Genomic DNA, 27721 nt, shown 5'->3' with positions numbered 1-27721 from the left:
TAACGACTATATAAACTGACTAGGGTCTCTACTGCACCTGGTCTGTGCTGCACTGTACCGTATTTTTCGCCCTATAAGATGCACCTAGGTTTTAGAGTAGAACAATAAGAAAAAAATATTTTTCATTACACCTCAAGTCAGACCAGCAATCGGACCCCCAATGCCTCAGATCAACCCCCCAACCTTTAGCCATCAGCCCTTATAATAGCAGTTAGCCTTATGTCAGCCATAAGCCCCCACATGTCAGCCATATGTTAGCCCCCAGCCCTTATGTAAGTCATAAGCCCCAATGTCAGCCCCCAGCCCTTATGTCAGCCATGAGCCCCCCATGTCAGCCATATGTCAGCCCCCAGCCCTTATGTCAGTGCAAATAAAAATTTAAATAAAAACACTTACCTCTCCTGCCTCCTGGTCACCATCACGATCCTCTTCTTCCTGTTGTGTATCGTGGCGCACAGTGTGAGGTCACAGAGTGACCTCACGCTGTGCGCAGCCCTGCACAGCTGATAGCCGAGGACCATGAAGCGGTGAGTACAGATCCTTCACTGCTTCCTGGTCTTCCTGTACTAATGAAGCGCTTCCATTCAAGCCCATCTCTCATCTGACTGAGAGCTGGTAAGCCTCAAAGTTGCTTGTATCCTGTTGGATGGCTTGGGGGACCTGCTCACCTAGATCATTATCATTAGAGTGACAAAAATTGTAAATTGTTTTTTTGGATGCCGGCTAACTCTTCTCTTACTGCTTAGGAGGGCTACATAAAATTTTTCCGTCTGACGAAACTGAGCCAAACGGATCCATTCTGACACAATGTAAGTCAATGGGGACGGATCCGTTTTCTATGACACAATAGAAAACGGATCCGACCTCCATTGACTTTCAGTGGTGTTCAAGACGGATCTGTCTTGGCTATGTTAAAGATTATACAAACTGATCCGTTCTGAACTGATCCATCTGTGCAGATCTCCATGACGGATCCGCACCAAACGAGAGTGTGAAAGTAGCCTTAGCTGGCATCCAAATTTTTAATTTTTTTTGTCACCCTAAGGGTACTTTCACATGAGCGGCAGGGGGGGTCTGGCAGGCTGTTCCGGCGGGTGAACAGCCTGTCTGATCCATCCGGTCACTAGTTCAGGTGTGCCCCTGGACTGCTGCTCTATCTACGACATGCAGTACTTTTAGTCCGGCTGCCTCTCGCCGTGCTGCCGCCGAAACTCCGCCCCGCCCCCATTATAGTCAATGGGGATGGAGCGGCAGTCCGGGGGCACGCGTGAACTAGTGTCTGGACGGATCCGATAGGCTGTTCACCCGCCGAAACAGCCTGCCGGACAGAGGTTGCAATAACGCCTGTACAAGCATCATAGACTCCATTTTACTCCCTGGAAAAAGTCTAAGGCGTACCAATACGCCTTAGACTTTTCCCTGCCATTCATCAGTGCATTGAGCGCTGTGAACGGCACGGGCAGCGCAGTAGTGATGTCCGGTTCATGAACTAATCGTTCTTTTGAATCGATTCAGTTCACTGAACCGGAGGAGTCGATTCCTCTGACTGAGCTGATCCGTGTGAAGCCGCTCAGTTAGATAGCAGAGCAGAGAGACGCTGCAGCAGGGAGGAGCGTAATCTGATCCTAGAGTGGAAGCCAGCGCAGGTAAGTATAATGCTTCTAAAATTACTAAGTAACCATGGCAGCCAGGACTGCAGTAGCGTTCTGGTTGCCATGGTAACCAATCGGAGCCCCAGCGATTAAACTAGGACTCCGATCGGAACTCTCCGCTGCCACCAATGATGGGGGGGCGAGGGGAGGCCGCACTGGCCACCAATGAATTTAATGGGAGGGAGGGAGGGGGGGCCGCACTGGCCACCAATTAATTTTAATACAGGGGAGGGAGGGATGGGGGCCGCACTGGCCGCCAATTAATTTAATACAGGGGAGGGAGCTGCACTGGCCACCAATGAATTTAAAACTGGGGAGGGAGAGGGGTCTGGCCCCCTGCTGCCTGGCAGCACCTGATCTCTTACAGGGGGCTATGATATGCACAATTAACCCCTCAGGTGCGGCACCTGAGGGGTTAATTGTGCGGATCACAGCCCCCTGTAAGAGATCGGATGCTGCCAGGCAGCAGGGGGCAGTCATTTACACAGTTCTTAGTATATTCTAACTTAAAGCGTCCCCATCACCATGGGAACTCCGCTGTGTTAGAATATACTGTCGGATTGGAGTTTTCACGATGTAACTCTAATCTAACGGTATATTCTAACATAGAGGCGTTCCCATGGTTCCATCGGATTGGAGAAAACTCCGATAGGGACTCCTGACTTTACATTAAAAGTCAATGGGGGACGGATCCGTTTGCAATTGCACCATATTGTGTCAACGTCAAACGGATCCGTCCCCATTGACTTGCATTGTAAGTCAGGACGGATCCGTTTGGCTCCGCACGGCCAGGCGGACACCAAAACGACTTTTTTTTTTTTTTTTTTTTTTTTTTTTTTTTTTTACTTTCCTTTATGTCTGGTGATCCTCCAAAAATCACGGAAGACACACGGAAGAAAAAACAGACACGGATCACGGAACAACGGAACCCCGTTTTGCGGACCATGAAAAAATACTGTTGTGTGCATGAGGCCTAAGTTAGAGACTCATTCGATTCTTTGAGTTAAAAGAACCGTCAGTCACTAGAACAGTTTACACTACGGCTGATGACCAGGCTGCAGCAGTGATGAGGTTAAGGGACAGACGAGAGATAAGAGAAGTGACAGGACACACAGTAGTTTAGATTACAGATTGAATTAACCCTTTAGGGTCAAATTGGCTTCTCAAGGAGATATATATGTTAAAGGCATCCCTTCTTCTGTCTCATTCAGTAGCTATATAACTATTGAGAGAGATGTATTTTTATTTTTTTTATACATTTACACATTTAACCCTCCATTTTAATTATATTATTTACCCCAGTGTTAAATTCAACCCCCCACCCCCCTGGATGCTTTTTTTTTTTTTTTTCCTACAGTGGGATAATTACACACAGGGTTTTAAAGAATAAACTTCCTTACTCAGACCAAGAGCCGAGTCAGCAAGTGAATCGAAGTATGTGCGCATTGCGCAACCTAAGCTTCGGTTCACTTGCTTCTTGTCAGCTCAGCGAATGAACTGATTCATGTGAAAGATCCGAACTTCCCATCTCTACAGCGCAGCGATGTGGCTGCTGCCTGAAACAACCAATGACAAAGCTCCTTACAGTAAGGAGCTTAGTGATTGGTCAGTTTGAGCGGGCTGCCGGAGCTTATGGCACACCGCTCTGAAGTAAGGAAGGAGGTGCACGCGATCGTCACTGGCGGGGTAAGTGGCCTTGCTGCAGCGCCTTGTTTTAACTTGTTCAGCCTCACATGCTGTATGAGCCTAATCCGGCTATGAACACATATGAATATGTGAGCTATAGTGCTGCTCGTCCGCGGTGTGCGCCCTGTCAGGGACCAGCCCTGCTAGTAGTAACTGTTCAGTAACACCACATTTCGCACAGGTTACCTATAAGTGACGGCCGGCAGCATGGTGAGTGTTGTGTCACCGACAACGTTTCAGTTTCCCGCCCTTATCTGTAGTGTAATGTGCAGGCAGCGTACGTCATGAGGACTGAGGAGTACAGTACAGCTGTTACCTATAGCAACCGGAGATGGCCTGTTCTGTAATTAGAGCAGTGCTTCTCAATTATTTTCTGTCATGCCCCCCCTAGGAAGAAGAAAACATTTCGCGCGACTGTAAATGGTATCATTTGTCTATAAAATTGTTAATTAATAAGTACACCTCTGCATAATACTGTATCCTTATTAACGTATAAGAGAATAAAGAAAGAAATGTGGATCAATTTACAACAAAAATATTTTTAACCAAAAGGTGTGCTTTTGGTGGGTTTGGAACTAATAGTGGTCTGTGGGTGGCACTATTACTGGGGATCTGTGGATGACGGACACTGTTACGGGGGGGATCTGTGGATGACGGACACTGTTATGGGGGGGATCTGTGGATGACGGACACTGTTATGGGGGGGATCTGTGGATGACGGACACTGTTATGGGGGGGATCTGTGGATGACGGACACTTATGGGGGGATCTGTGGATTAAAATGTATTAGATATGCCCCCTCACTCCTAAATTCCTAATAGTACCTTACATCCTATTCCTAGGTTCTGTACAATTGCGACAGGGCGGGCGGGCGGCGCGTCACTCACTGACGTCACTTGCCTGCGCCGCCTGCTTCATTCATAAAGTAGGCGGCGCAGGCACGTGACACCAGGGAGTTACGCTGCCGCCCGCCCGACCTGCCGGCATTACAGAACCTAGGAATAGGATGTAAGGTACTAGGAATTTAGGAGTGAGGGGGCATATCTAATACATTTTAATTGAATAAGATATTTTATATTGCTATTCCGGAGCAGCGGGGCTATAGTACACTGACTGCACCACCCCGCCGCTATTCCCGGCCCCCAGCTCCTCCTCCCAGTCCCTCAGCGCCTGCGCCGGCCTCTGATCAGAGGAAGGGAGATGAGCGCTTCCACATATTACATTGCGCGCCCCCCTGTATGGACCCTGAATTAGAGGAAGCAGCCACAGTCTGTTCATATGTCATAACCCCATCAGCCACATTACCCCCCAGAACAGGACAAACCCTTTAAACCTCATAAAATCACTGCAACAGTGACCTCAGTGGTACCGATCCCATAGCGCAACAGTGACCTCAGGGGTACCGACACCTCAGTGGTACCGCCCCCTCAGCGCAACAGTGACCTCAGTGGTACTGCCCCCTCAGCGCAACAGTGACCTTGGCTAAATTTAAAATTGTCTAAATTTGCTATTGATGCATGGTAGACCGTTCTAGAGCACTAGTAATGGTTTCCCTGCATAATTAGCAACCCCTTAATGTTATGTAGGCCTTCGTATTAACTATTTGAATTACTGTAACTTTCGTACTCCTCATCGGCTGAAAATACTCCTCAAAAATGGTAAGAGGAGTATTTTTACTCTTCCAGAAAAAATGTAGCGTGACCTCTGCTGCTGGACTTCCCTGCCGCTAGTGTGAATCTAGCCTATTGATAATGATCTAGGTGCGCAGGTCCCCCAAGCCATTCAACAGGATTCAAGCAACTTTGAGGTTTACCAGCTCTTAGTCAAATGAGAGATGGGCTTGAAGTTCTCATTGCACATAAGGCTACCATTGTAAGGTATGCTGACTGTACCTGTCTCATGGATAGGTTGTTGGCTTGCACATTCCTGGCTTTTGGCATATATCTTTTGTGTGATTATATGTTGTCTATTGTAGGTAATAGATAATTATTTATTTTAAAAAAATGATAAAGCATCCATAAAAAAAAATATTAATAATGTGTAAAAAACTTTTTATAATGAAAATGTATTAATTATAGATAAATTAATGATTATATAAAAAATTAATTATGGATGGAAAATTGCATAGTAAGGTTAAAAAAACATTATGAATGATAGGTAGTACAGTAATGATAAAAAGAAAAAAGTTTTAAATGTTCCATATATTTTATTTATTGCTACAGAATAAAGTTATATTTTTTTAATTTTTATTTGTGTATACTAGTCATGGAGCAAAGGAGGATCGAGTGTAGTGCCATTAGGTACTTTAGGTTAACACTGCCAGCTACTGGCCTTGTTGTGTATTGCTGTTACAGTTCAGAGTGAAGGAGGAAACGTCGCGATTGGTTAGTAACGCTATGCGAAAACTGTTCGCTAGCGATACTACATCTGTAGAAGATTGAGTATTTTGAAATGTATTGCTACCACTTGCATTGGAATATACCTGTGAAACGCCGGAGCCTCAGCAGACTCCAGTCTTTCACAGCCAATGAATGGCTCCACTAGGTGCTGCTTGGGGGAGCTGTTCCAGGCTCGTAAGTGCAGGGCTTCCGGGTTTTGCATCTCATATGCCATGGTCACATTTGACCACGGCATTTGAAAGGCTGAATGCCTGCGATTGGCGATAACAGCAGGAACAGCATAAATCAGAAACCTATCAGCTATGGTGCTCACTGCACTTGCAAGTGGGCATCATATTTAAAGACCGGACTTCTGTTGTACAGGTCTGGAAAGGGTTTATTTTCTATGTCACTATCTATATTTTCCCAAATCCTGCAGTGGCCACTAAGCCTAGTAATAGGTGCCACTTCTTGGTCTGTACAGATCACTTTTCAGCATGCAGGGTTACAATTATGGGTATAATCTCTGTATTAAAAACACAGGATCCACCATTTACAGTAGGTGATGGTCACAGCTTATCTATTCCTCCTCCCTGTACAATGACCTCTGCACAGGCCACAGAGCATGTCTAGAAAACTCTTCCATAGAGAGGTCATCTTCTATCCAATTTATCTATGGCCTAAGGTGGCTGCTGGAAAGCACATCTTTAAAGGCTGTTAACAGTGTGGGCAAGATGGTGGCCCCCATAATAATGTAAAAAAGGAAATAGAATAAGGGTATATGTCACAATCTGGTTTAACTGGCAGAAATAATTATGGGTGGCACATTACCCTTAAAGCCTTTAAGGGGCCTTGTTGAACCAAGAATGTATATATTATATGGTCATGCTAAAAGTTCTTAGATTTACTTCCTCAAGTTCTTAGATTTACTTCCTTTACTGTATATGTCACCAATATGTTGGTGACATATACAGTAAATCACAATTAAAGACTTGTCGCGATCTAGCAACATGCTTGTCTTACAGGTTGTCACTGGTCTTGCAGCTCATCTCCATTAATGTATTGAAGCTGAGTAGCAGTACCAGACACATCCATTTATTTATTTTTTCCCCCAAGTCCTGTCTCTGAAGTAATTGCTTATGGAGCTGCATGCTTTGAGCTCAGGGGTTGCATCAGATGCATCAACTTAATGCCCTGGTGCCAAGGTGCCCATAGCCTTTACACCAGGTGCTGTGTAAAGACTTGCCTTTCATAAGGACATTATTGCTATACAACTGTTTAAAGGGAACTTGTCACCATAAAATGCAGTGCAATCTACAGGCAGCATGTTCTAGAGCAGAAGGAGCTGAGCAGATTGATATGTAATTTTATGGGAAAAATTATAATATTTTGAATTTATCTATTGAAATTGTTGCTTTTCCTATGCCAAGGAATCCAGTGGATAATCAGTGACTGGTATCCTTCCATGCCTGTGCATACAAAGATACATCAGCATCCGTATGTCTGTTCCGTAGCCCGGCAAAAATAATTAGAGCATGTCCTATTCTTTTCCGTTTTGCGGACAAGGATAGGCGTTATTACAATGCATCTGGAAAAAAAATGTACCCGCAAAAAAAACGGATGCTATATGGACATCATCAGTTTTTATTTTTTTATTTTTTTTGCGAACTGCAAAACACATACGTTCGTGTGCATGTAGCCTAACACTGTATTGAGGAGTGATGGATTTGGTTATTGCTTCTATTTTATATATGTGTTTTTAACCCTCTGACACTTTTTTTTTTTTTTTTTTTTTTTAATATGCATCTCCTCTTTAAGCTGTTCCCTAATTTTTCTATAAAAGGTCTCATATATAATTACATGTATCACTCGCGGATTGTACAGCAATAATATCCTTTTGAATGGCAATGCTCTATACAACACCAGGTGGTCACTACAGGAACTGCAGATCCTGATTTTAAACTACTTGTTGGCTTTTTTTTTTTTTTTTTTTATGGTGGTAATTGGTACAAATATGTCCAGATCATGAAGTACATTCACTGTCAGCTGTAATATAATTGAAAACACATTTCCTCAATATCCTACCGCTCCCAATTTCCTTAAGTTTATTCAATTTCTAGTGAGCACAGGGTAAACTGAGGACAGGGTAATGATTGGGAGTTCCTCGGAAATGGATGAAGTATGACAACAGGTGCTTAGAGGTGTTACAATAATCCCCATTATGTAACCGATTACTTTTTAAGAAGGGCTGCGTTTTGGCAGATTGACCCTTTTAGCTTGGATCAAAGTTGCCTAATGACATTTCAGGCTGGGAAGCGCTTGCATTTGCTTCCGTTTTTCCCTTGCTTGCAGTTATGAGTGCAGATACTGGGGTTCACAGTGATCATTCAGTGACATGGGCCGGAGTTGGATCCTGCTTGCTGTTACATGCTGTACATGTTATGCCAACATAGGGAACGTCCTTACTGTTACACGGAAATACAACGTTCTTTTCTTGCCAGTTACAAATTGTGCCATTTCCCAAGACGATGAGTTTTCCTCTTAGAAATTCATCATATTTGCCATAGTGTAATTCACTTGGAAGAAACTGCTCGATGTTTGGGTTACACACAGCTGCATTGTATGGGACATATAGCCAGTAGTGGGATGACCTGACCATAGAGACCTGTGGGAAATGGACCTAGTTAGGCCTCATGCACACGACAGTACTTTTTTGCGGTCCGCAAAAAGGGGTTCCGTTGTTCCGTGATCTGTGTCCGTTTTTGTTTCCGTGTGTCTACCTTTATTTTTGGAGGATCTCCAAACATGAAGGAAAGTAAAAAAAAAAATCTAAGTTTAGTTTGCCATGCAAATGATAGGAAAAAAACAGACACGGACGCGGATGACAATCTTGTGTGCATCCGTGGTTTTTCACGGACCCATTGACTTGAATGGGTCCGCAAACCGTTGTCCGTGAAAAAAAAAGGACATGTCCTATTTTTTTCACGGACTGGAAACACGGGTCACGGACACGGATGACAAACGGTGCAATAGCCGAGTTTTCCACGGACCCATTGAAAGTCAATGGGTCCGCAGAAAATCACGGAAAATGGAACAACGGACAGGGGACACAACAACGGTCGTGTGCATGAGGCCTTAAAGGAATGATTTACCATTGTACAGCAGTTCTTTACTACATTTATTATCCAAATTGGTCCGTTTATGAACTGGAGTGGTTCTGGTAATACAGCAGGGGAGCAGAAGGTGATTAAAGGGAATAGGTCACCCCGATTTTGGACTGTTGTCTACAGTGATTTAGTATTGACAGCGAGGGAATGGGAGACGGTAGGAAAATAAAAATTTGGGATCTGGGCTCTGTGGGCCTGAATTATCATACCTTCACTCCAAAATTCTGTCATCAAAAAGTCGCAAAATAGGGCTTTTGTGACTCTTTATTTGCACTTGATTGCACAAAATGTAAGTGCTTGCGCACAAATTTGCAACTTTTTACACTTGTGCAAAATTTTGAGACTTTTTGCTTTTTTACACAACTCACTCCAGTTTTGAAAAGTGGGTGTGGTTTCACTCCAGATTTATCTTTGCTCATTTTTAAAATGTCGCAAAAAAGTTGCAATCTCGCTCCAGGAAAAGGGTGGAGTAGGAAAACTGGAGAAGCTTCTTTAGACAGAAGTGCAGCCAAATTTATAAGTAATATGAGACATTTGATAAATGTGGCATAAAGTACTCCAACACAGACTTGAGCAAAACTGACTTCAGATATTCCCCTCCGCACTCCATTACCCACTAGGGCAGAGGCAGCAGAGCGTTTAATGTGCATGCGCCGGCCCGTACATCCCTATATTTTGGCAGTTTACTTCCGCCGGCTAGATCGGGATGTACGGGGCGGCGCATGCGCATTAAACGCTCTGCTGCCTCTGCCCTAGTGGGTAATGGAGGGCGCAGGCGCCGGATTTGTCATTGACTGGAGGATGGTATCTGAAGAACCGAGGGCGGGCCAGAGGGGTGAAAGGGGAGGGGTTTGATTTGAACAGCGCCGTGGAGCCTGGGCACCGGCCGCATAAACACCGCCCCTGGGCACCTTCAGAACCTAATTAGCATATGGAATAAAAGCGTTTTTAAGAGAGAATAGGCGACGGACAGCAATATGAAAGGTAAGATTATAATATGGGGAATGTAATGGATATCATGATGTTTGTGGTGTATAATGGTCATTTTAGGTGAAAGACTCCCTTTAAGCTAATCTTCCATATGCAAAGAGGTATCTCCCAAGGAAGAAAACCATCTCGCTAGTGACACCTTGTGGAAGTTGCTCCCTAGGAGTCAAAATTCGACTTTTTAATAAGCCTTAGGATTTGACAAGGGAATATAGCCAATCCAAATATTCATCTGTAGACAGCTGTTTCAGGGTGCTTGCCCCTCATCCAGACTGAGTAGTATTCTAAATCCCAAGGCTTGTTAAAAAGTTGGATTTTGACTCCTAGGGAGCCGCTTCCACAAGGTGGCGCTCGTGAGATGATTCCCTTTCTTAGGCGATACTTCCTTACATATTCTTTTCCCATAAAGCATTGCCAGTAAGTCTCCATACAGGACTGGTCTCTTTTAAGGAGATCCAGCACCTTGCCTAAGCAAGATAATCTACCAAAACTGTTGGCCCCATTAGCAGATTATTTATTATATTATCACATTGGGGTCACAAGGAGTGGTCTCGCCTAGATATTCATGGCATATCCACTGGATATAGCATAAACGTCCTATGGGTGCAGGTCCTATCTTAAGAGCAGGACCCCATCTCCCACTGCTGTAAATGGAGAGGAGCTGCACATGTACGGCTCTCTCCATTTACTGCTACAAACCTCCAAAAACAGCAGTGAATGGACAAAGCCACACACAACCTTCTCTCCATTCACGGTGGTGCTGGCTGGACAGTTATAGAACACAGTTGGTGACAGACAGCAGAGATCTTGAAAGGCTGTATGCACATGTAGCCAACTGAAGCCTCTTGATGAGCTTTAGCCTGAGGGGTGGAGGCATCTAAAGTAAAGAACCCCTTTTCTGTACAGTTCATCTTTATAGGAAATGAACAAACACTTAAAAGGTGACTTTTCTTTTCCCTTTAGATCGCTTTGCTTGATGTGGACATCTGTGGTCCGTCAATTCCAAAAATAATGGGTCTAGAAGGCGAACCGGTAAGACCCTTCAATTAGCACTTTTTTTTATTTTATTGCCTATTCTGTATTTATGCACTGGATTATAAGACGCACATAGGTTTTAGGTTCTGCTACTCTGCAGAAAGCAGTCTATCCTGCACTCACCGCTCCCTGGTCTTCTCCGGACCTGCGCTGCACTGTCACCTGACGGCGCAATATGTCAGGTCATAGTGTGCACACTAGATCTTGACGCTGTATGCAGTCAGGACAGCACAGTGGGTGTCTGGAGGAAGACCAGGGAGTGGTGAGTACAGCCAGCACCAGGAGTGCTATAAACTCACCTGTTTCTTTCCTTTATCCAGTCTATTTTCATCGGACAGCTCATCCACCATAGTAACATAGCTGAACATCTATTTTTTACTTTTAGGTTCACCAAAGTGGCTCTGGATGGTCACCTGTTGTAAGTATCTTTCACTCCAGGCTGCCGCTTCCGAATGGTCAAATCTTGATTGTTGGTGTTATTGGAGGTTTAAAGGGACACCGTCACCTGGATTTCACTTACTGAGCTATTAACATCACTACATCAGTCTCCACGATTTACATTAAAATATACTAGTATTACTGCCCTTTGTCTTTTGATTTGTCTAGAAAATAGCTTTTAATCATATATTAATTGCCTTGATAAGGAGCCCAAGGGGCTGTCCCTCCGGCTGTTGGAGCCCAGCCGCGCTCGTTATCTCGGAGCCCAGCACCGCCCCACTGCTAATTTATTCACTGCTCATCGCTGGCGTAATGTGTTTGTTGCACCGGAAATCTCACGCATGCGCCGTGGATACACATGTCAGCGCCTGTGCGGTGTTCTGGCATCGGCCTCACAGAACGAAGTGCGCACGCGCCAGCTTCGCTCGACCTGAAAATGCACGAGATTTCGGGTGCAACAAACACATTACATTAACGATAAGCAGTGAATAAATTAGCAGTGGGGCGGTGCTGGGCTCCAAGATAATGGGCGCGGCTGGGCTCCAACGGCCGGAGGGACAGCCCCTTGGGCTCCTTAGCGAGGTAATTAACATATGATTAAAAGCTATTTTCTAGACAAATGAAAAGACAAAGGGCTGTAATACTAGTATATATTAATATAAATCGTGGAGACTGATGTGTTGATGTTAATAGCTCAGCAAGTGAAATCCAGGTGGCAGTGTCCCTTTAAAGTGTGTACAAGTATGCACAATGTCATGTCTGCGATCCTACAGTGACACCTAGAGGCCACACTCATTTTTGTACATAGATGTTGCTGTGCAGTTAATAATGTATGTACAAAGTTACTGGCTTTCACATTCTACACAAGTAACTGATCAGAGTCACCTTATCAGTTACTTGATTATCTCGGTTTCACCTTTCTTTTTCTTCATAGATTGTAAGCTGTTGCGAGCAGGGCCCTCATTATTCCTCTTAGGGTTCATTCACACGTCTGCATGTGCATTTTGCGGACCTCACATCGACGGCACTCTCATAGAAAATGCCTTTTATTGTCCGCAATTGCGGACAAGAATAGGACCTGTTTTATTTTGTGGACAGCACATTCCGGCCCCGTTGAAAATGAATGGGTCCGCACCTGTTCTGCAAAATTGCGGAACGGATGCAGACTTATTTTGCAGACGGGTTAATGGACCCTTATTCTAATTATTGTCTGTTGCCATGTTATTTATGACTGTTTGTACATGAACCCCTGAATTGTAAAGCGCTGCGGAACATGTTGGCGCTATATGAATAAGGATTATTACTATTTGTCTCATAGAATATCTTTGGTGTGCAGATGATGTCACCTCTCTCCAGATATAAATGACATCATGTTCAGTGTGAATTTGTAGGATCAGAATGCCGGCTGTCTGGTCACTATGTTTGTATTTCAGTATGTAGAGGACAACCTGGCGGTGATGTCTGTCGGCTTCTTGCTTGGTAGTCCAGATGATGCAGTTATATGGAGGGGCCCCAAGAAGAATGGTTTGTATGACAATATTTGAGAATGTACGACTGAATCATTGCTGTAACCAAACCGAAATGAATCTGTCAAAAGGGTATTTGTTATTAACGTCAGCTAACGCCCAACCTTCTTAACTCACATGGGGGATTAGGCCACCCATACACATAGGATGAATGTCAGCCAAGAAACAACTGCCAAAAAACGTGATCTGTCTATCTGCATGAAAATGCATGTGTATGGTATGAGCGACCAAATGCAGCCAATAATTTGATGTCGAATAAGCCTACTCTGCTGTCTTACGTTTTCCTTTTTTTTTATTTTTATATTCCCTCTCTGATCTCCCTCTTTAGCCTGGCATGATGATGGCAGGATTGTCCGCACAGTCATTATAGTCTGGCATGATGATGGCAGGATTGTCCGCACAGTCATTATAGTCTGGCATGATGATGGCGGGATTATCCGCACAGTCATTATAGTCTGGCATGATGATGGCGGGATTATCCGCACAGTCATTATAGTCTGGCGTGATGATGGCGGGATTGTCCGCACAGTCTTTTCAGCCAATGCTTGTCTTATTTGCATGGCTGGCTTTACATAGCGGATACCACCATAAGTGCTGGGGAAAGGCTAAGCCAACACCCCTTTTTTTTTTTTTTTTTTTTTTTTTTTTTTTTATTAAGTCAGTCGAGTGATCCACTGATTAGTGCTGGTCCAGTTTCTGAAACTGCCAGCAATCGCCAAGGAAAATTCGAGTCAAAATGCATTTATAATGCTGCAGCTGCTGTAGTTTTACATGATGGCTGATGCAGTGGAGGAGCACCTTCTATAACATTTATGTGCCTTAACAGGTCATATTGAAAAGGGGTTATCCCCTTTTAGCAATGCGGAACAACTGATTCTCAGCTAACGGTCGTCTCTGAAGTGCCCGTTCAGACAGTAATTCAACACTTTGGGAGACTCCGCAATTGGAGGCAGTCTAGCCATACAAACTAGATGTGTTCGGTATTGTATGCGGGGGTCAGGAGTCATAGCTAATGTCCAAACAAGCGTGCAGCAGAAGCTATCTTATGTATGGCCAGCTTAAGGATCCTTTTTTACAGACAGACTAGTATTCATAAAGAGTGCCAGACAACAGTCTAGGAAGTCGATCGGCGTTCGTTGAAGGACCTTTTACATGGGCTGATAATTGCTTAAAGGTTTTTTTTTAGGAATTAAAAAAATGAAAATAGCTAAAATATTATTTTTTAATAAATATATTCACAAATGCCTTTCATTACTTAGAATGGCTTGTTTTGTCTAGGGAGCAATCATTATGATAAACCCATCCTACACAGGAGGACAAGTTACTTCACCACAAGGAGCCATAGTGCTGCCTCATCCTCCTCTCTGCTTGTCGGGAATCATGATCCTGAATACAGGTGAATCTCTGTGGGAATGGAGATGACGAGGAGACATGAGAGGAGGGTGAGATGTGGCTAATGGGTAGCAGCACTTGTATGCAGTCTCCCTTACCACAGCCTGTCCTGTCCGTCCTCTCTAGAGATGAGAGAATTTTAGAAAAATTCGATTCGGCTGATTCGCTGAACAAAAAATTAGCTTTGTGACGAATTACTTTACATTTTAACATTCAGAAATTGAAACATTCGTCAAGGCCCTGAATACAAACGAGTTGGATTTATCTTTCACCTTTGAGTTTCATCCAGATACACTAACTTTTCTGGATGTCAGGGTCACCAAAGTTAGAGACAGAATAAGAAAAATGAGGGGGCACACTCAAGAGGGATCACTGGATAAAGTGTAGATAATTGTGTTTAATAATATTTTAAGAACATACCCTTAAAAGCATTAAAACATACATAAAACAAAAACAAAAAGTGCAAGATTTCACTGGTAGTATTAATCTCAGTGAGAGTTCTTTCCACAGAGGTATAGGATTAAGGCCTGTGACGTTAGAGCGATAGTATCAGCCCTATGGCTCAGTCCTAGTGGAGCGCTGATGATGTTAATGTCTCTTTATCCAGTATGCTGAGTATGCAGCAGTATATATCAAATTGGAGACTGTGCTCCCGTGTTTAACAAGATGTATGGCAGGTTGGAGACTATGCTCCCGTACTTACAGTCTCTTGTCGCTTGCGGTATTTCCGATCACCCCTCCTGACTGAATCCTCACAGCATTGATGTTTCAGGTTGCCGTACACTCACAGCGTCCCGTGCAGTGTGTTCGGTCAAGACGTGGCGTCCCACGTGACCTAGTAGTCTGGGGTGCCGGCTAAACGCTGAGCTGACGTCACTGGATTGATATTGCACTGACGTCAGTAATGTGCGACTCGTGCTCCGGTTTGATGCAGGAGAAAGATCTCGTATAGCGATGTCTTTAAAGTATAGATGTTTCTTGTTTTTTCCTGGAATCCACGCTCACTCTGTCGCTGCCAGACGCATTTCTGGGTCATACACCCCTTCCTCAGTGGCCAACTGAGTGAGTGGATTCTCACTCCTTATATATGGGTTTTGATTTTTCCCACAATCCTACTTTTTAGGGTTTCTCCCAATATGTGGGGTGGATTACATTGTTGCTTGCTTATATCGCTGTGTACAGCATAAAACATAACTTAAATGAAAATTAAAACCATAAATAACATCCCCTACATTTAATACCAATAAAAACAGATTCATGGTGAAGACTACATGGTTAAAATGACATTTTAGAGAAAACCGCATCAAAAACGCATCAAAAACGCACCAAGTATAGGATGCGTTTTTTGTGCGGTGTAGGGTCTTGAATTGGAACTTAGCCATATGTGCTTGTTTTGGCATGTATTGTATGCTAATTTTCCTTAGTTGTATCTGGGAGGAGCCTTCCAGTGGGGAGGGGAGATCACAGCGCCGATAGTCGGCAGACTGCGATGTCCTATCTCCACTGGACGGCCCCCCTGCATTCACAAAAATCCAAACATCTCCATCTCGGCATTGAGGCCTCTGGGAACAATGGTGTCATATTCGAATATTCGGCGGGATTCTTGTCTAGACATGTGAGCAATATGGTTACCCCCTCTCCACAATTTTTTGACCTTTTCTATAGCTGTAAATCTCAGGCCTGTTGGGTCACAGTTGTGTTGAATTTTAAAATGTTTCGATAGGGGGTGTGTCTCTTGGCCTTTTTTAATATTAGCCACATGTTCCGCTACCCTCTTCTTCAATGTTCTTTTTGTTCTACCTATGTACTGTTTTCTACATCCACATTCCAATAGATATATAACATCAGTAGAGTCACAAGTTAGACATTCTTGAATTTCTAGACTAAAAGAATTTGCTGTTGATGTTACTGTAGTTGTTTTTTTGGGGAAATTAGTAATTTTACAATTTGCACACCTGCCACACCTGAAAAACCCATTTGTTGTTAGCCAATTGGTTCTTGATTGTTTCTGATTATCTTTGTTGGCTTTAACAGTTGGGGCTACTTTTCCTGCTAGACTATTGGCCCTTGTGTATGTTATTTTTGGTGTATCACTCAAAAGGGGCCCAACTAGTTTATCATTCAGCAGGTGTCCCCAATGTTTTCGGATACTCCTTTCCACCACTCTGTATTGAGAGCTGAATGGAAGGATAATCCTTATTGTTTCATCTTGTGGTTGTGGCTCGCTTGTCACAAAGAATTGTTCCCTTTCCATCTTTTTTACTTTGTCCAATGATTTATCTAGAATCTGAACTGGATAATCTCTATCCAGCAGTTGCTGTTTCAAGACAGACGCCTCTTCATCAAATTTGCTATCAACCGTGCAGTTCCGCTTAAGTCTGCGGAACTGACTGGTTGGTATGTTGATCAGCCACCGTGGAAGGTGGCAGCTAGCAAACCTGATGAAGCTGTTTTTGGCTACTGGCTTAAAAAATGTGTTACATTGTAGATGGTCTTCCTTAATCCATATTTCCAAGTCAAGAAATTCTACTTTTTCTTTACTGGTGGTGGGACTGAATACCAAGTTTTTATCATTGTTGTTGATATTATTTAGAAATAGATCAAGAGATTCGGCTGTGTCTTGCCAAATAAACAAAATATCATCAATGTATCGCCGCCACAGCACCAGACCCGCCCCCAGCCTGGGCAAAATGATCTCCCTTTCCCACTGTGCCAGAAATAAATTGGCATAGCTGGGGGCGAATCTGGTGCCCATGGCGGTACCGGTACACTGCAAATAGAAATCATCCTCAAAAGCAAAATAATTGTGGGTTAGAATGTATCTCACACCGTCTAATAGAAATGCTAGCTGTTCACTGGGGAGCCCAGCATCAACTGATAGTTGTTCATGTAGTGCCTGAATCCCCCCAGTGTGTTCTATCACTGTATAGAGAGATCCCACATCCAGTGTCCCCAAGATCCATCCATCCACCCATTTGATTTTTTCCAATGTTTTAATAATGTCGGTGGTATCCCGAATGTAAGATGGTACCCGTTTAACATAGGGCTGGAGCCATTGATCAATGTATCTAGATAGATTACATGATATGGACTGGATACCCGACACTATTGGGCGGCCTGGAGGGGTTTCCAGGCTTTTATGGATCTTGGGGACACAGTAGAACATTGGAATCCTCCTCTCGGTGTCCAGAATAAACCTCGCTTCCTGTTCCAAAAGAAAACCTGCCTGTGTTCCCCTTATGCAGTAGTTCTTGAGAGTGTTGTAGTATTCTTGTGTTGGATCTCCTTTAAGCCTCTGATATGTGTTCTCTGATCTCAATTGTCTATGACATTCCTGTATATAATCTGCCGTATTAAGTATCACAATGGCCCCGCCTTTATCTGCTGGCCTGATTGTGATATTGTTGGCTTCTTGTAGGGATTTAATGGCCTTAATCTCTTCTTTATTCAAGTTGGTGTTAACCCTACGGCTTTTGATTTTTCTCAAATCACGTTCTACGTTATTCTTGAATGTGGCCATTTCTCTACTAATCTCTTGTCTAGGGTATTTTTTTGACTTGGCTTTTAGATCTGTATGTGGGTATTTGATAATAGTTCCCATCAAATCAGCCTCCCTATTTATTGGATTTTTTAGGAAGTATTTTTTGAGACATAAGCGTCTAATAAACTTTTCCACACCAATGTATGTGGCAAATTTGTCCATAGAGTTAGTGGGAGCAAATTTCAGGCCTTTGTTTAGAAGCTGCATCTGAATATCTGTAAGGGCAGTGTCACTGATATTTACTATATTAGTGGGTGTAACTGCTAATTTCTGTGTTTTCTTCTTTTGTGCATGTCGTCCTCTGCGTATTGTTCGTTGTGCTCGTGTCTCTGTCTGTTCATTTTTGGTATGTGGTAGTGTGCTGTGTTCTGGTGATATCTGTGTTCCTGTCCATGTGTTTGGTGATTCCCTTTGCTCTGTGTGTACTGCCTCGGACGATCCCTCAAGTTGTAATCGTGATTGTAACTCTGTGTTGAGTGGTTGTGTGTTTGTATCTCCTGTCGTGATGGAGTGGGAGTCCGTGTGCTCCTCGTACGTGTTTTGTGGTGTGGGGGTGTAAAGTCTAAAAAATGAGGTGTTGCAAGTGTTTCAAACCTATTAGTGATTTTGACATTATCAAACTGTCCCTGTGTTGTAGTGTTCTCTACTTCTCTCTGTTCAAACCTATCAGTGACCACCTTCCTTTCCATATGATGCAGTTTTTTTGTTTTTTTGCCTATTATTTCCCTTTCTAATGTGTCTAGATTCTTACAGATTCTCTCATGCCAATTCCGAACTGTATCAATGTCTGGGAATGATTCCATTTCTTTTTTTAGGGTATCTATTTGCCCTGTCATTTCATCTGTCATTTGTAACCTTCTTTTAATAATCATCTGTATAAGGGCCCTTGATTGTGCTTTCAGGAAATCATCCCATTCTTTTTTGAATTTGTCGTCCACCAGTTTACAAACAGTTTACTCCATTGGGACAGTCATCACCCTACAAATCTAAAAAGAGGTATTCCCCGGGATCAGTATTTAAGGATGAGGAGGAACTGCTCAGATCCAGAAAGCTTTCATCATGAGTCCAAAAAACTCCAGGACCGTTTTAGGAAGAGAGGCTATCCACAACAGGTTTTAAGAGGTGCATTTCAGAATGCAGAAATATGTGAGCGTAATTCCCTTTTAGTACCCAGGGAATCCAAGGCTAAAGGGGAAGAAATTGTCAGGATTATCTCCACCTTTGATGTGAAGAATCAAGAGGTTAGGGCTATTATTGAAAAATACTGGCCCATTCTCCTTATGGACTCAGGTGTGTCTGATGTACTCCCTCCCCGTCCAAGCATCACCTTTAGACGAGGCAGATGTCTGCGAGATCGTTTAGTACACAGCCATTTCTCACGACCAGCACTTGAGGGTACGTGGTTAGATAGAAAACCGATCGGAACGTTCCGTTGTGGGTCATGTTTGGCGTGTTGTCATTTAAAAAACACCAGGATCAACATCTGTTCAGTCACTAACAAGAGATCTGATGTCAGAGATTTTGTTAACTGTAGGAGTAAGGGGGTGGTGTATCTTTGTCAATGTACGTGCCCCAAGGATTACGTGGGAAAGACTTTTAGGGAATTTCGCCTACGCATTCTTGAACACATTAATGACATTAAGAAAAAGAAAGATCCCTGTAGCGAATCATATGTGGGAACATCATGGTGGGCATTTGAAGTCCTTGAAATTCTCAGCCCTGGAACTAGTGAGACCCTCCCCCAGAAAAGGTGACTGGGACCGAAGAATCCTTCAAAAAGAGACTGAATGGATCTACAGATTCTGCTCTCAGTCACCGGGGGGGCTTAATGAGAAACTTACGTTCTCATGCTTTATTTAACCCTAAACTTGTTAATTCCACCTACTCCAATATGGCTAGCTTCTTGCTGTATTAACTGCTTCATCCTCTATAGCTGATAGAAACGGTTACCGATACATGAAGTGTCAGATTATTATCTAAGAGACAGCTCTTTATTTGAGCATCTAATGTATTTTTGTACTGGCAAGGACAGTGTGTGGTCTCTGGCACACTCACTAATTGTATCTCCACACACTCCAATGCTGCTCTTATAATGTGTGGTCATAAAATATGAGTATTACTATACGCTCCTCCTGTGGAAGCATCATTGTGGGACACATTTATGGCAGCAGTGGGGAGGCATATCTCTTTTAGATCTGTCCAGTTACGGTGTTGGCACACGACTACTGTATAGTGCGTTCCACTGTGTATTTCGGTGGAGCGCGCGGCCCTCTTCCGTACCACGTGACCCGGACATTGCACGTGCATTCCACGTGCCGTATAGGTGGTACGCACGGCCATTTTGATGGGACATGTGATCGGAATATCAAGTGAGCCTCTACAGGTATGGTGCAGCGGCACATGGGTATATCGGGGCAATTCTTTCATTAGGCGCAGATGTGGAACCTTCTGCGCGGTATGATCAAGGATACCCAATGCCACCTGCCGACATGTAGGTGTTGGTAGTGGAACTCGGCGGCTGGTATTCACTATCATGTGATTAAGATGAGCAGAGCAATATTAGGCCAAGGACAGGCCTAGTCACATGATTGTGAGCAGTTTGTGATTGGCCTATGCAGATGAGGCCCCCTTTCCGTCCAGACTTTAAAAGTGAGTGTGTTTGTGCAGACTAATTGGAGCTGTATCTTTCTGCCCCCTGGAGCCCCTCCAACTGTGCACTGTCTGTGAGTGAAGGAACGTCGATCTGACTTATCAGATAAGTACCACATTGGTGGCTTTTATTGAAGTATCTCTTGACGTTAGTACCTGTTTTGTATCTGATTTTGTTACACACATTATGTAATTTACCACTCTTACAGACCAGTGCCGTTTTGGGGGGTGCTCCAGCTTTTTCGTTTTCTCTCTGTTTCCTTTGTGTATTTTTGATGCACTTGATTGATATGGTATCTAATTGTTAATGTTTGATACTTATGTCCCCTGATGAACCTTAATTATCATAAGGGGAAACGCGTTGGGACTGCAAACTGAGTACCATGCATCAAATTTATGGGATTTTTGATTATGTATCGTGTGTCAAATTGAAGTGAGGGCCTTTTAAGAACAGGTTAGCCAAGGTACGTGGACAGAGTACGCCTACCATTCAGGTGTAACTCTGGGCTGAGGATATCTTGTAGGGCCAAGTAGCGACAGACATTAGGTATATAGAAGTGTTGTCCCATCCCTTATCCTTGAGGTACTGGCTGGCTGTCTGTCTGTCTAGGTCATTATAGCTCCTTCTGTGGTTGCATTTGTGTCTATTAGTCCTTTTTATGGGATTTGATATTGAATGATCTTTAATAAAAGTTAAGTTTTAGGTGGTTGCAATGACTGGGATCTGCGATAGCGCCGCCCCTGTCATTGTACCCTTCAGATGCCGCGTTCATACATGATCACAGCATCTGAGTGTAAAAACAGTGTAAAATTAACATTAAAAAATTAAATCAAACTTGCCGTGGGATTCGATTCGCTCATCTCTAGTGCTCTCTGTACTTCATGTCTTCTCATTAACTAAATTCACCAAAGATTCAGCTGAAGATCTTATCTGTATTCAGGATCATAATCCCTGACAAGTACAGAGGAGGATGAGGCAGCTCTTTACCTCAGTGTTGTAAAGTAACTTGTCCTCATGTGTGATCAGGACAGGTTTCGTGTGAACTAATGGGACAGGGGCCATTTTGATTCCCCTGATGATTGCTCCCCAGACAAAACAAGCCATTATAAATAATGCAAGGTATTTGGGAAAATATTTAAAATAAAGTTAATATTTAAAGGGGTATTACCACCTTAGACAATGGGGGCATATCGCTAGGATATGCCCCTATTGTCTGATAGGTACGGGTCCCACCACTGGGACCCGCACCTATATCGATAACGGAGCGAGGAGTGCTGTGGCTGGAGGACCCCAGATTTTCCGGGGTCCGTCCACCACCAAGCGCTAATACCAGCCTCTCCCATAGAGGTGAATGGGAGCGTGCATGCTCGCATTAATTTCAATGGGGCAGACGGCAATAGCCGAGCCAGCGCTTGGCTGTTTTCGGCGGCCCTATAGAAATAAATGGAGGGTGGCTGCGCATGCGCCGCAGTATGCCCCCATTGTCTGAGATGAGAAAACCCCTTTAAGTATTTTAATTTCCTTAATTCCTAGAAAACCCCTTTGATGTGGCTAATCATTTACATTATTGTTGGCAGCCTACCCCCTGTTTACATGGGACCATGTGTTACTGATAAATGTGGTCGGGAACGAGCATTTAAAATGCCAATTGTTCGCTCAATCATCTGCCCATGTAAAAGGTCCTCAAGTCAGCTGAATATATCGTCAGCACCAAGTGTAGTATATATGAACTCGCCAAGCATTTCCCATTTCTAAGCAGTACGTGAGAGCCACTAACAGAGTTTATAGCGCTGCCCACTACGTGGCATTAGGCACTAGACATTTGCTGGAGCTGTTGTTCCAGCCATGACTGTCTAGTACTGCATCTCAGCTCCATTCACATGATCACACTGTGATGGTCTAGGCCAGTGATGGCTAACCTCCAGCTGTTGTAAAACTACAACCCCCACCATGCCCTGCTGTAGGAAGTTTTTGCATGCTGGGAGTTGTAGTTTTGCAACAGCTAGAGAGCTGCAGTTTGGCCATCCCTGGTCTAGGCCATCAATTGATATTACTGGAAAACACCTTGCTACTTTTTGAAGCAAATAAATTATTATTTTTTGGGGCAAAATAGTTTATAGGTCATACAATACAAAAATACTTCCACTTCAGGTATAAAATGTACCGTATGTGATAGAACTCGCTGGTTGGGGAGTGTTTGATGTGAGCTTATGGTTTTCTTCCTTTTCAATGGTCTAGGAATGATTAAGCAGTTTTTGAGAGATGTAGACTGGGGAGAAGTGGATTACCTGATAGTAGATACTCCTCCTGGAACCTCTGATGAGCATCTGTCAGTAGTGCAGTACCTTAGTGCGGCTCACATTGATGGCGCGGTCATCATCACTACTCCTCAGGTAAGAGTTTACATTCCACTCGTACTTTGCTCTGGTCGTAATTACTAAGTATGCTTTTAAACAATTTCAGGGGTACATACTGTGGACAGCAGTGCCGCATGTGTTGTGGCACAAGGTTAGGTCTACACAGGTATGTTTGGTACAGTCATAGCATTGCCACAGACTTTTAGTGTTTCTCTGTGGGGAACAAGGTTGTGGAAGACCTTGTGACCATTGCTGAAAGTCTTAGGATCATATAATTGTGATAGGTAGAAGGTCACCAACGACCTTAATTTCCCAAAGGAAACATTGAAGTTGCAGAAATACCGGACTAGTGTCACCATGTGATTGTAACCTAATTGTGAATCTTCACTTAGAGGCATGGACCTTATAGTATTCGCAGTTAAGCTACTTTAAAATATTTCTTGTGTTTCTTTTTCAATTTTACCAGGAGGTATCGCTCCAAGATGTACGAAAAGAAATAAATTTTTGTCGCAAAGTGAAATTGCCGATTATTGGAGTAGTAGAAAACATGAGTGGTTTTATCTGCCCAAAATGCAAGGTGCGTGTTCACAATTCTTATAGATACCAATATATTGTAAGTCGTATTGTGTTAGGAACCCAGTAACTACAGGCAGTGCAGACATCTGTGGAACCCCTGCGGAAGCTCTCCCCCAGATAAAATAGGAGTTATAGAACCCCGCTTCCTAATATACATACACTGAGGGCCCATCAACACAGATTTTATTTTATTTTTTGTAGGCTGGATTTGAAGCAGATTCTTTACAAAAAAAAGGCTGGGCGGCTACATATTATCCGCCTCTTTTTTATAGTTTTCTAGTGGCCACAGTTTATTGGCACAACCATGCCAAGAAAGGACATGTTATTAACCATGGGTGCCCACTGAAAACAATGGAAGGCGCTGTCCATGCAGCTTTTCTTTTTTTTTTTTTCTTTTTGTGTGGAATTCGTGCCAAATTCACAAATTCAGCCTGCTAAAAACTCATTATGCACAGGCCCAGTTTTTAAGATCTCTTGTTATCAGTTCAACCTGGTCTTGCTCGGCTGCAGGACTCCTTTCAAGAAGGACAAGTTTTCATCTTTGAACTGTAAACCATTCATGAACAGCAAGCAGACATAGAAAATGGTAAGGAATTGAATCACAAAGTACTTTAAAAAGTTTCTGCACTTTTTCTAATCTTAAGAATTTCAAAAGCAAATTACTTTTCTACATAGTCACCTTCCTTCGCAATGTATTTTTCTCATCGTTGTACCAACTTTTAATTTCCATCAGCAAAAAATATTTTTGGTAGAGCGCGCGTAGCCAGTGATGCAGCACTGCTTTCACATCATCACATAAAAATCATCTTCCCCTTAAAGGGGTTGTCCAACAAATAATATTCTACAATTTTGAAACCAGCACCTGGATCTGAATACTTTTGTAATTGCAGGTAAATAAAAATATGGCATAGCTAGTGAGTCATTCAATAAAATGTACCTGTACAGCGCCAACTGCTGTTTGTTTTTTATTTTTTATTTCTTTGACCTGCTCACTGACAAGGCCGCACATGCTCAGTTTCATCCTACGACTGCCTCCTGAGCTGTGATAGGCAGAGCATGGACACGCCTCCTGAACTGCAGCAGAAAAGACACTCCCCTTGAGCTGTCAGCTTGATATAAATCTAGCAGAGCAATGAATGTGGAGATCTCTGGACCCATGTGAGATACAGGGCTGGCTCTGGCTTTGTTAGAAAGAGTCTGTCTTGTACTATATGATGTCTGATTTTCCTTTTTGGTGCAGTTTTAAAAGTTTCACAGCCCTCTTCTCCACAGTAGAGAGCTCATACCAAACTGGACTAGACTAATCACATGACACTCTCGGACATGTCCAATTACTACTCTTTCCGTCCTCGCCGTTTCCAACAAAAATGTAAAACTTTTTGAAGACCCCTTGTTTGTTAGAAACTTGCAGAACTCAATTAAGGGTGTTATTGTTTTAGCAATTAAAGCTCATGCCAACACTGTAATACCCCTTTAAGCTTTACCTATAATAATAAAAAAAAAAATCCCTTCAAAGAATATATAAACCTTATTTTCCGTAATAGACATAATTTAGTAATAAGAATGCTGCAGCAGTGTAAACAATGGCGGTTTTCCCTCTGGTTGCCATGGTTACTTCCAGGGTCAAGTTATATGTATAAACACATTTTACTGTATGCTTGATATACAGATCTACTTTATTACCTTTTGTGCTGTTTGGGAAGCGTGTAGATGTTGATGATGTCCCTGGATGTTACCATGGCAACCAGGATGAAAGCTCCCATTGTTTACACTGCAGGCTGCAGCCGGAGAACGACTGATGATTGTTACAAATCCCTGTTAACATCTTTAAGGCTATGTTCACATCTGCATTGTGGTTTCCATTTATAATGAAAGCCAAGGTGCCATGTCAGTTCCTTTTATACAATGGACACGGACAGCCCCCGATAGCCCACTTACTTAGATGGGGAAAAAATAGCGTGCTGCAATGTGGAATCTAACAGAACCTCAGGTGCTGGTCCAGTCCCCACTCCTTCGCTCTGTTCTGGTGTGTAGAGCAAGGGGGACCAGACCATCGTAACAGTGGCAAGTCGATTTTTTTTTTTTTTTAATCCCCTGAAAATGTGAACATAATTGGATATACTGTGTGATTATTGGGCTTGTGACCCACAATAGTGCCACTCATTTCCTGACGATTTGGAGGAATCTCAAAGACAATCCCATTTACTTGTGTGAGATGTTTTTAGTTTTTGGTATTTTACTATATGCCTCTGTATAGAATAGCATAGTCAACCATACCTTGACCGACATAGGTATACCAGCCAGACGCAAGCCAAAAGGACACTATTTTGGCCCGTGTCAAGTGAATGGAGGCCTATGGACACATTTGCTGTATACACCAGAACCTTTCAGAGCAGACGTTCACTGCAGTGTGGACGCTCCCTGATCAATACCCAACTTGCTGTCCTCATCGGTTTCCTGAGAGAAGTGAGATATTGCAGAGCCTGTTACTGTGTTTGGATGCCTTACATACTCGGATGATGAATCGTGTGCTGAGCACTACTACATACTGATTATTTTATTTTTCATTTTTTTTCCCCTTTCAGAATGAATCTCAGATTTTCCCTCCAACTACTGGGGGAGCGGAGAAAATGTGCAGTGATTTCGGCATTCCCCTGCTGGGCAGGGTTCCCCTGGACCCAAATATAGGTAGATTACAGGAAAATAATGCAGTTCCGACAACATTTTACTATCTGTCGTAGGCATTTCTCAGCACAGTGAGGTTAATGGAGATTTATCAAATTGCCTTAAAGGGACACTGGCCCAGGTTTATTAATTTGTCTGCGCCTAGTGTCCGACTAAAAAGTAGTGCAAATTGGTGCAACTAAGGTCTCTACAACTATTTCACTGGGAAAACGGCTTGGACTAAGATGCAACATTTTGTACCAAAATTGGTTTACAATTTTGGCGTTAAAATCTGTCTCAAAGTAAGCCAACCTATAGTAGGTATAGAGTCAGAGAAAAGTGTCTGCCCCGACACCAGATTTATATCCAGTCTGAGCCCCTGTGATAAATCTGGTGCAGGTCTAGGGGATGTCTCACTTCAGCAAGTGGCATTTATCATGTAGAGAAAGTTATTACAAGGCACTTACTAATGTATTCTGATTGTCCATATTGCTTCCTTTGCTGGCTAAACTAATTTTTCCATCACATAATACACTGCTAGTTTCCATGGTTACGACCACCCTGCAATCCAGCAGTTGTGGTTGTGCTTGTGGGACTGCACATAGGCTGGCGCTTTTTCCAATAGTGTGCAAGGACGGCCACCGATGCTGGATTGCAGAGTGGTCGTAACCATGGAAACGAAGGAGTATATAATGTGATGGAAAAATGGGTCTAGCCAGCAAAGGAAGCAATATGGACAATCGCAGAACATCAGTAAGTGAATTGTATTAACTTTCTCTACATGATAAATGCCATTTACTGAAGTGAGACCACCCCATTAAGCTTACACCATCTATAGGATTAGTAAATCTCCACCACTGACTTTGTTGCTCATATCAACCAGTCACAACACAGCTTTCATTTCGTACAGGGCACTTAAAAAGTAAAAGCTGTGCTGTGATTGGTTGTTACGACCAGCAACAAGTTTTTCTTTTAGATGGTTTTAGACTGTAAGTCTTCCTCATGCACACTGATATTCCTACCCAAGACACTGATGGAATATTGCTAGGAGATGCCATCAGTGTCAGAAAGGTATAGCTCCTACCTCTGGGACCCTCTTTTCTACAGAACAGGGGCCCCCGGTGTGAAGAAAGCACTCAGCGCATGCACAGCTTACACTCCATTCACTGCTGTAGGACTTCCAGAAATAGCGAGTGAGTCAAATTTTTGGCTATTTTTGGAATTCCCATAGCAATGACTGGAGCGCAAGCTGTGCACATTTGGCCACCTCTTCATTCACTGATATGGTGCTACCGCAAATAGTCCCATAGCGATGAACGGAGGCTCTCCCTTCATTTCAGGGGCCCTGTTCTGGAAATAGGTGCGGGCCCCATATGAGAGACCCACATGTATCTGACAATGATGGCATATGGCCAGGATATGCCCTAGATGGGAATTTCCCTTTAAAACTATAATATATTCAAATCATCAAAACTACCATACAATCCAGAATCGCTGCCAGCAATTCCATATTGGCACGGAATCACTGTTAACCCTTAGTCGTGGGTGGGATAGTGTTTTGTTTTTTCTTTGGTTTTCAAGAGCTTGTTCTTTAGGTTGGGGCCCCACTTCAATAAAATCCCAGTTTACCATAGCCTTAGTGAAAGGTTAAAGTTGATATTCTTGTGCTAAT

The 27721-nt window shown here is 43.2% G+C and overlaps 1 protein-coding gene across 1 annotated transcript in view; it reads left to right on the top strand.

Moving 5' to 3' along the window:
• NUBP1 (nucleotide binding protein 1) overlaps positions 1 to 27721 on the top strand; it is a 66622-nt gene that overhangs the window by 37349 nt on the left and 1552 nt on the right. The window contains exons 4-9 of the mRNA XM_044303271.1: positions 10834 to 10902; positions 11291 to 11323; positions 12777 to 12867; positions 22691 to 22845; positions 23276 to 23386; positions 25971 to 26073. Coding sequence (XP_044159206.1) covers positions 10834 to 10902; positions 11291 to 11323; positions 12777 to 12867; positions 22691 to 22845; positions 23276 to 23386; positions 25971 to 26073 — 562 coding nt within the window. The remainder of the gene's footprint in view (positions 1 to 10833; positions 10903 to 11290; positions 11324 to 12776; positions 12868 to 22690; positions 22846 to 23275; positions 23387 to 25970; positions 26074 to 27721) is intronic.

The sequence above is a fragment of the Bufo gargarizans genome, chromosome 8, assembly GCF_014858855.1.
Source record: "Bufo gargarizans isolate SCDJY-AF-19 chromosome 8, ASM1485885v1, whole genome shotgun sequence".
NCBI lineage: Eukaryota > Metazoa > Chordata > Amphibia > Anura > Bufonidae > Bufo > Bufo gargarizans.
This window is presented reverse-complemented; position numbering and strand designations above follow the sequence as displayed.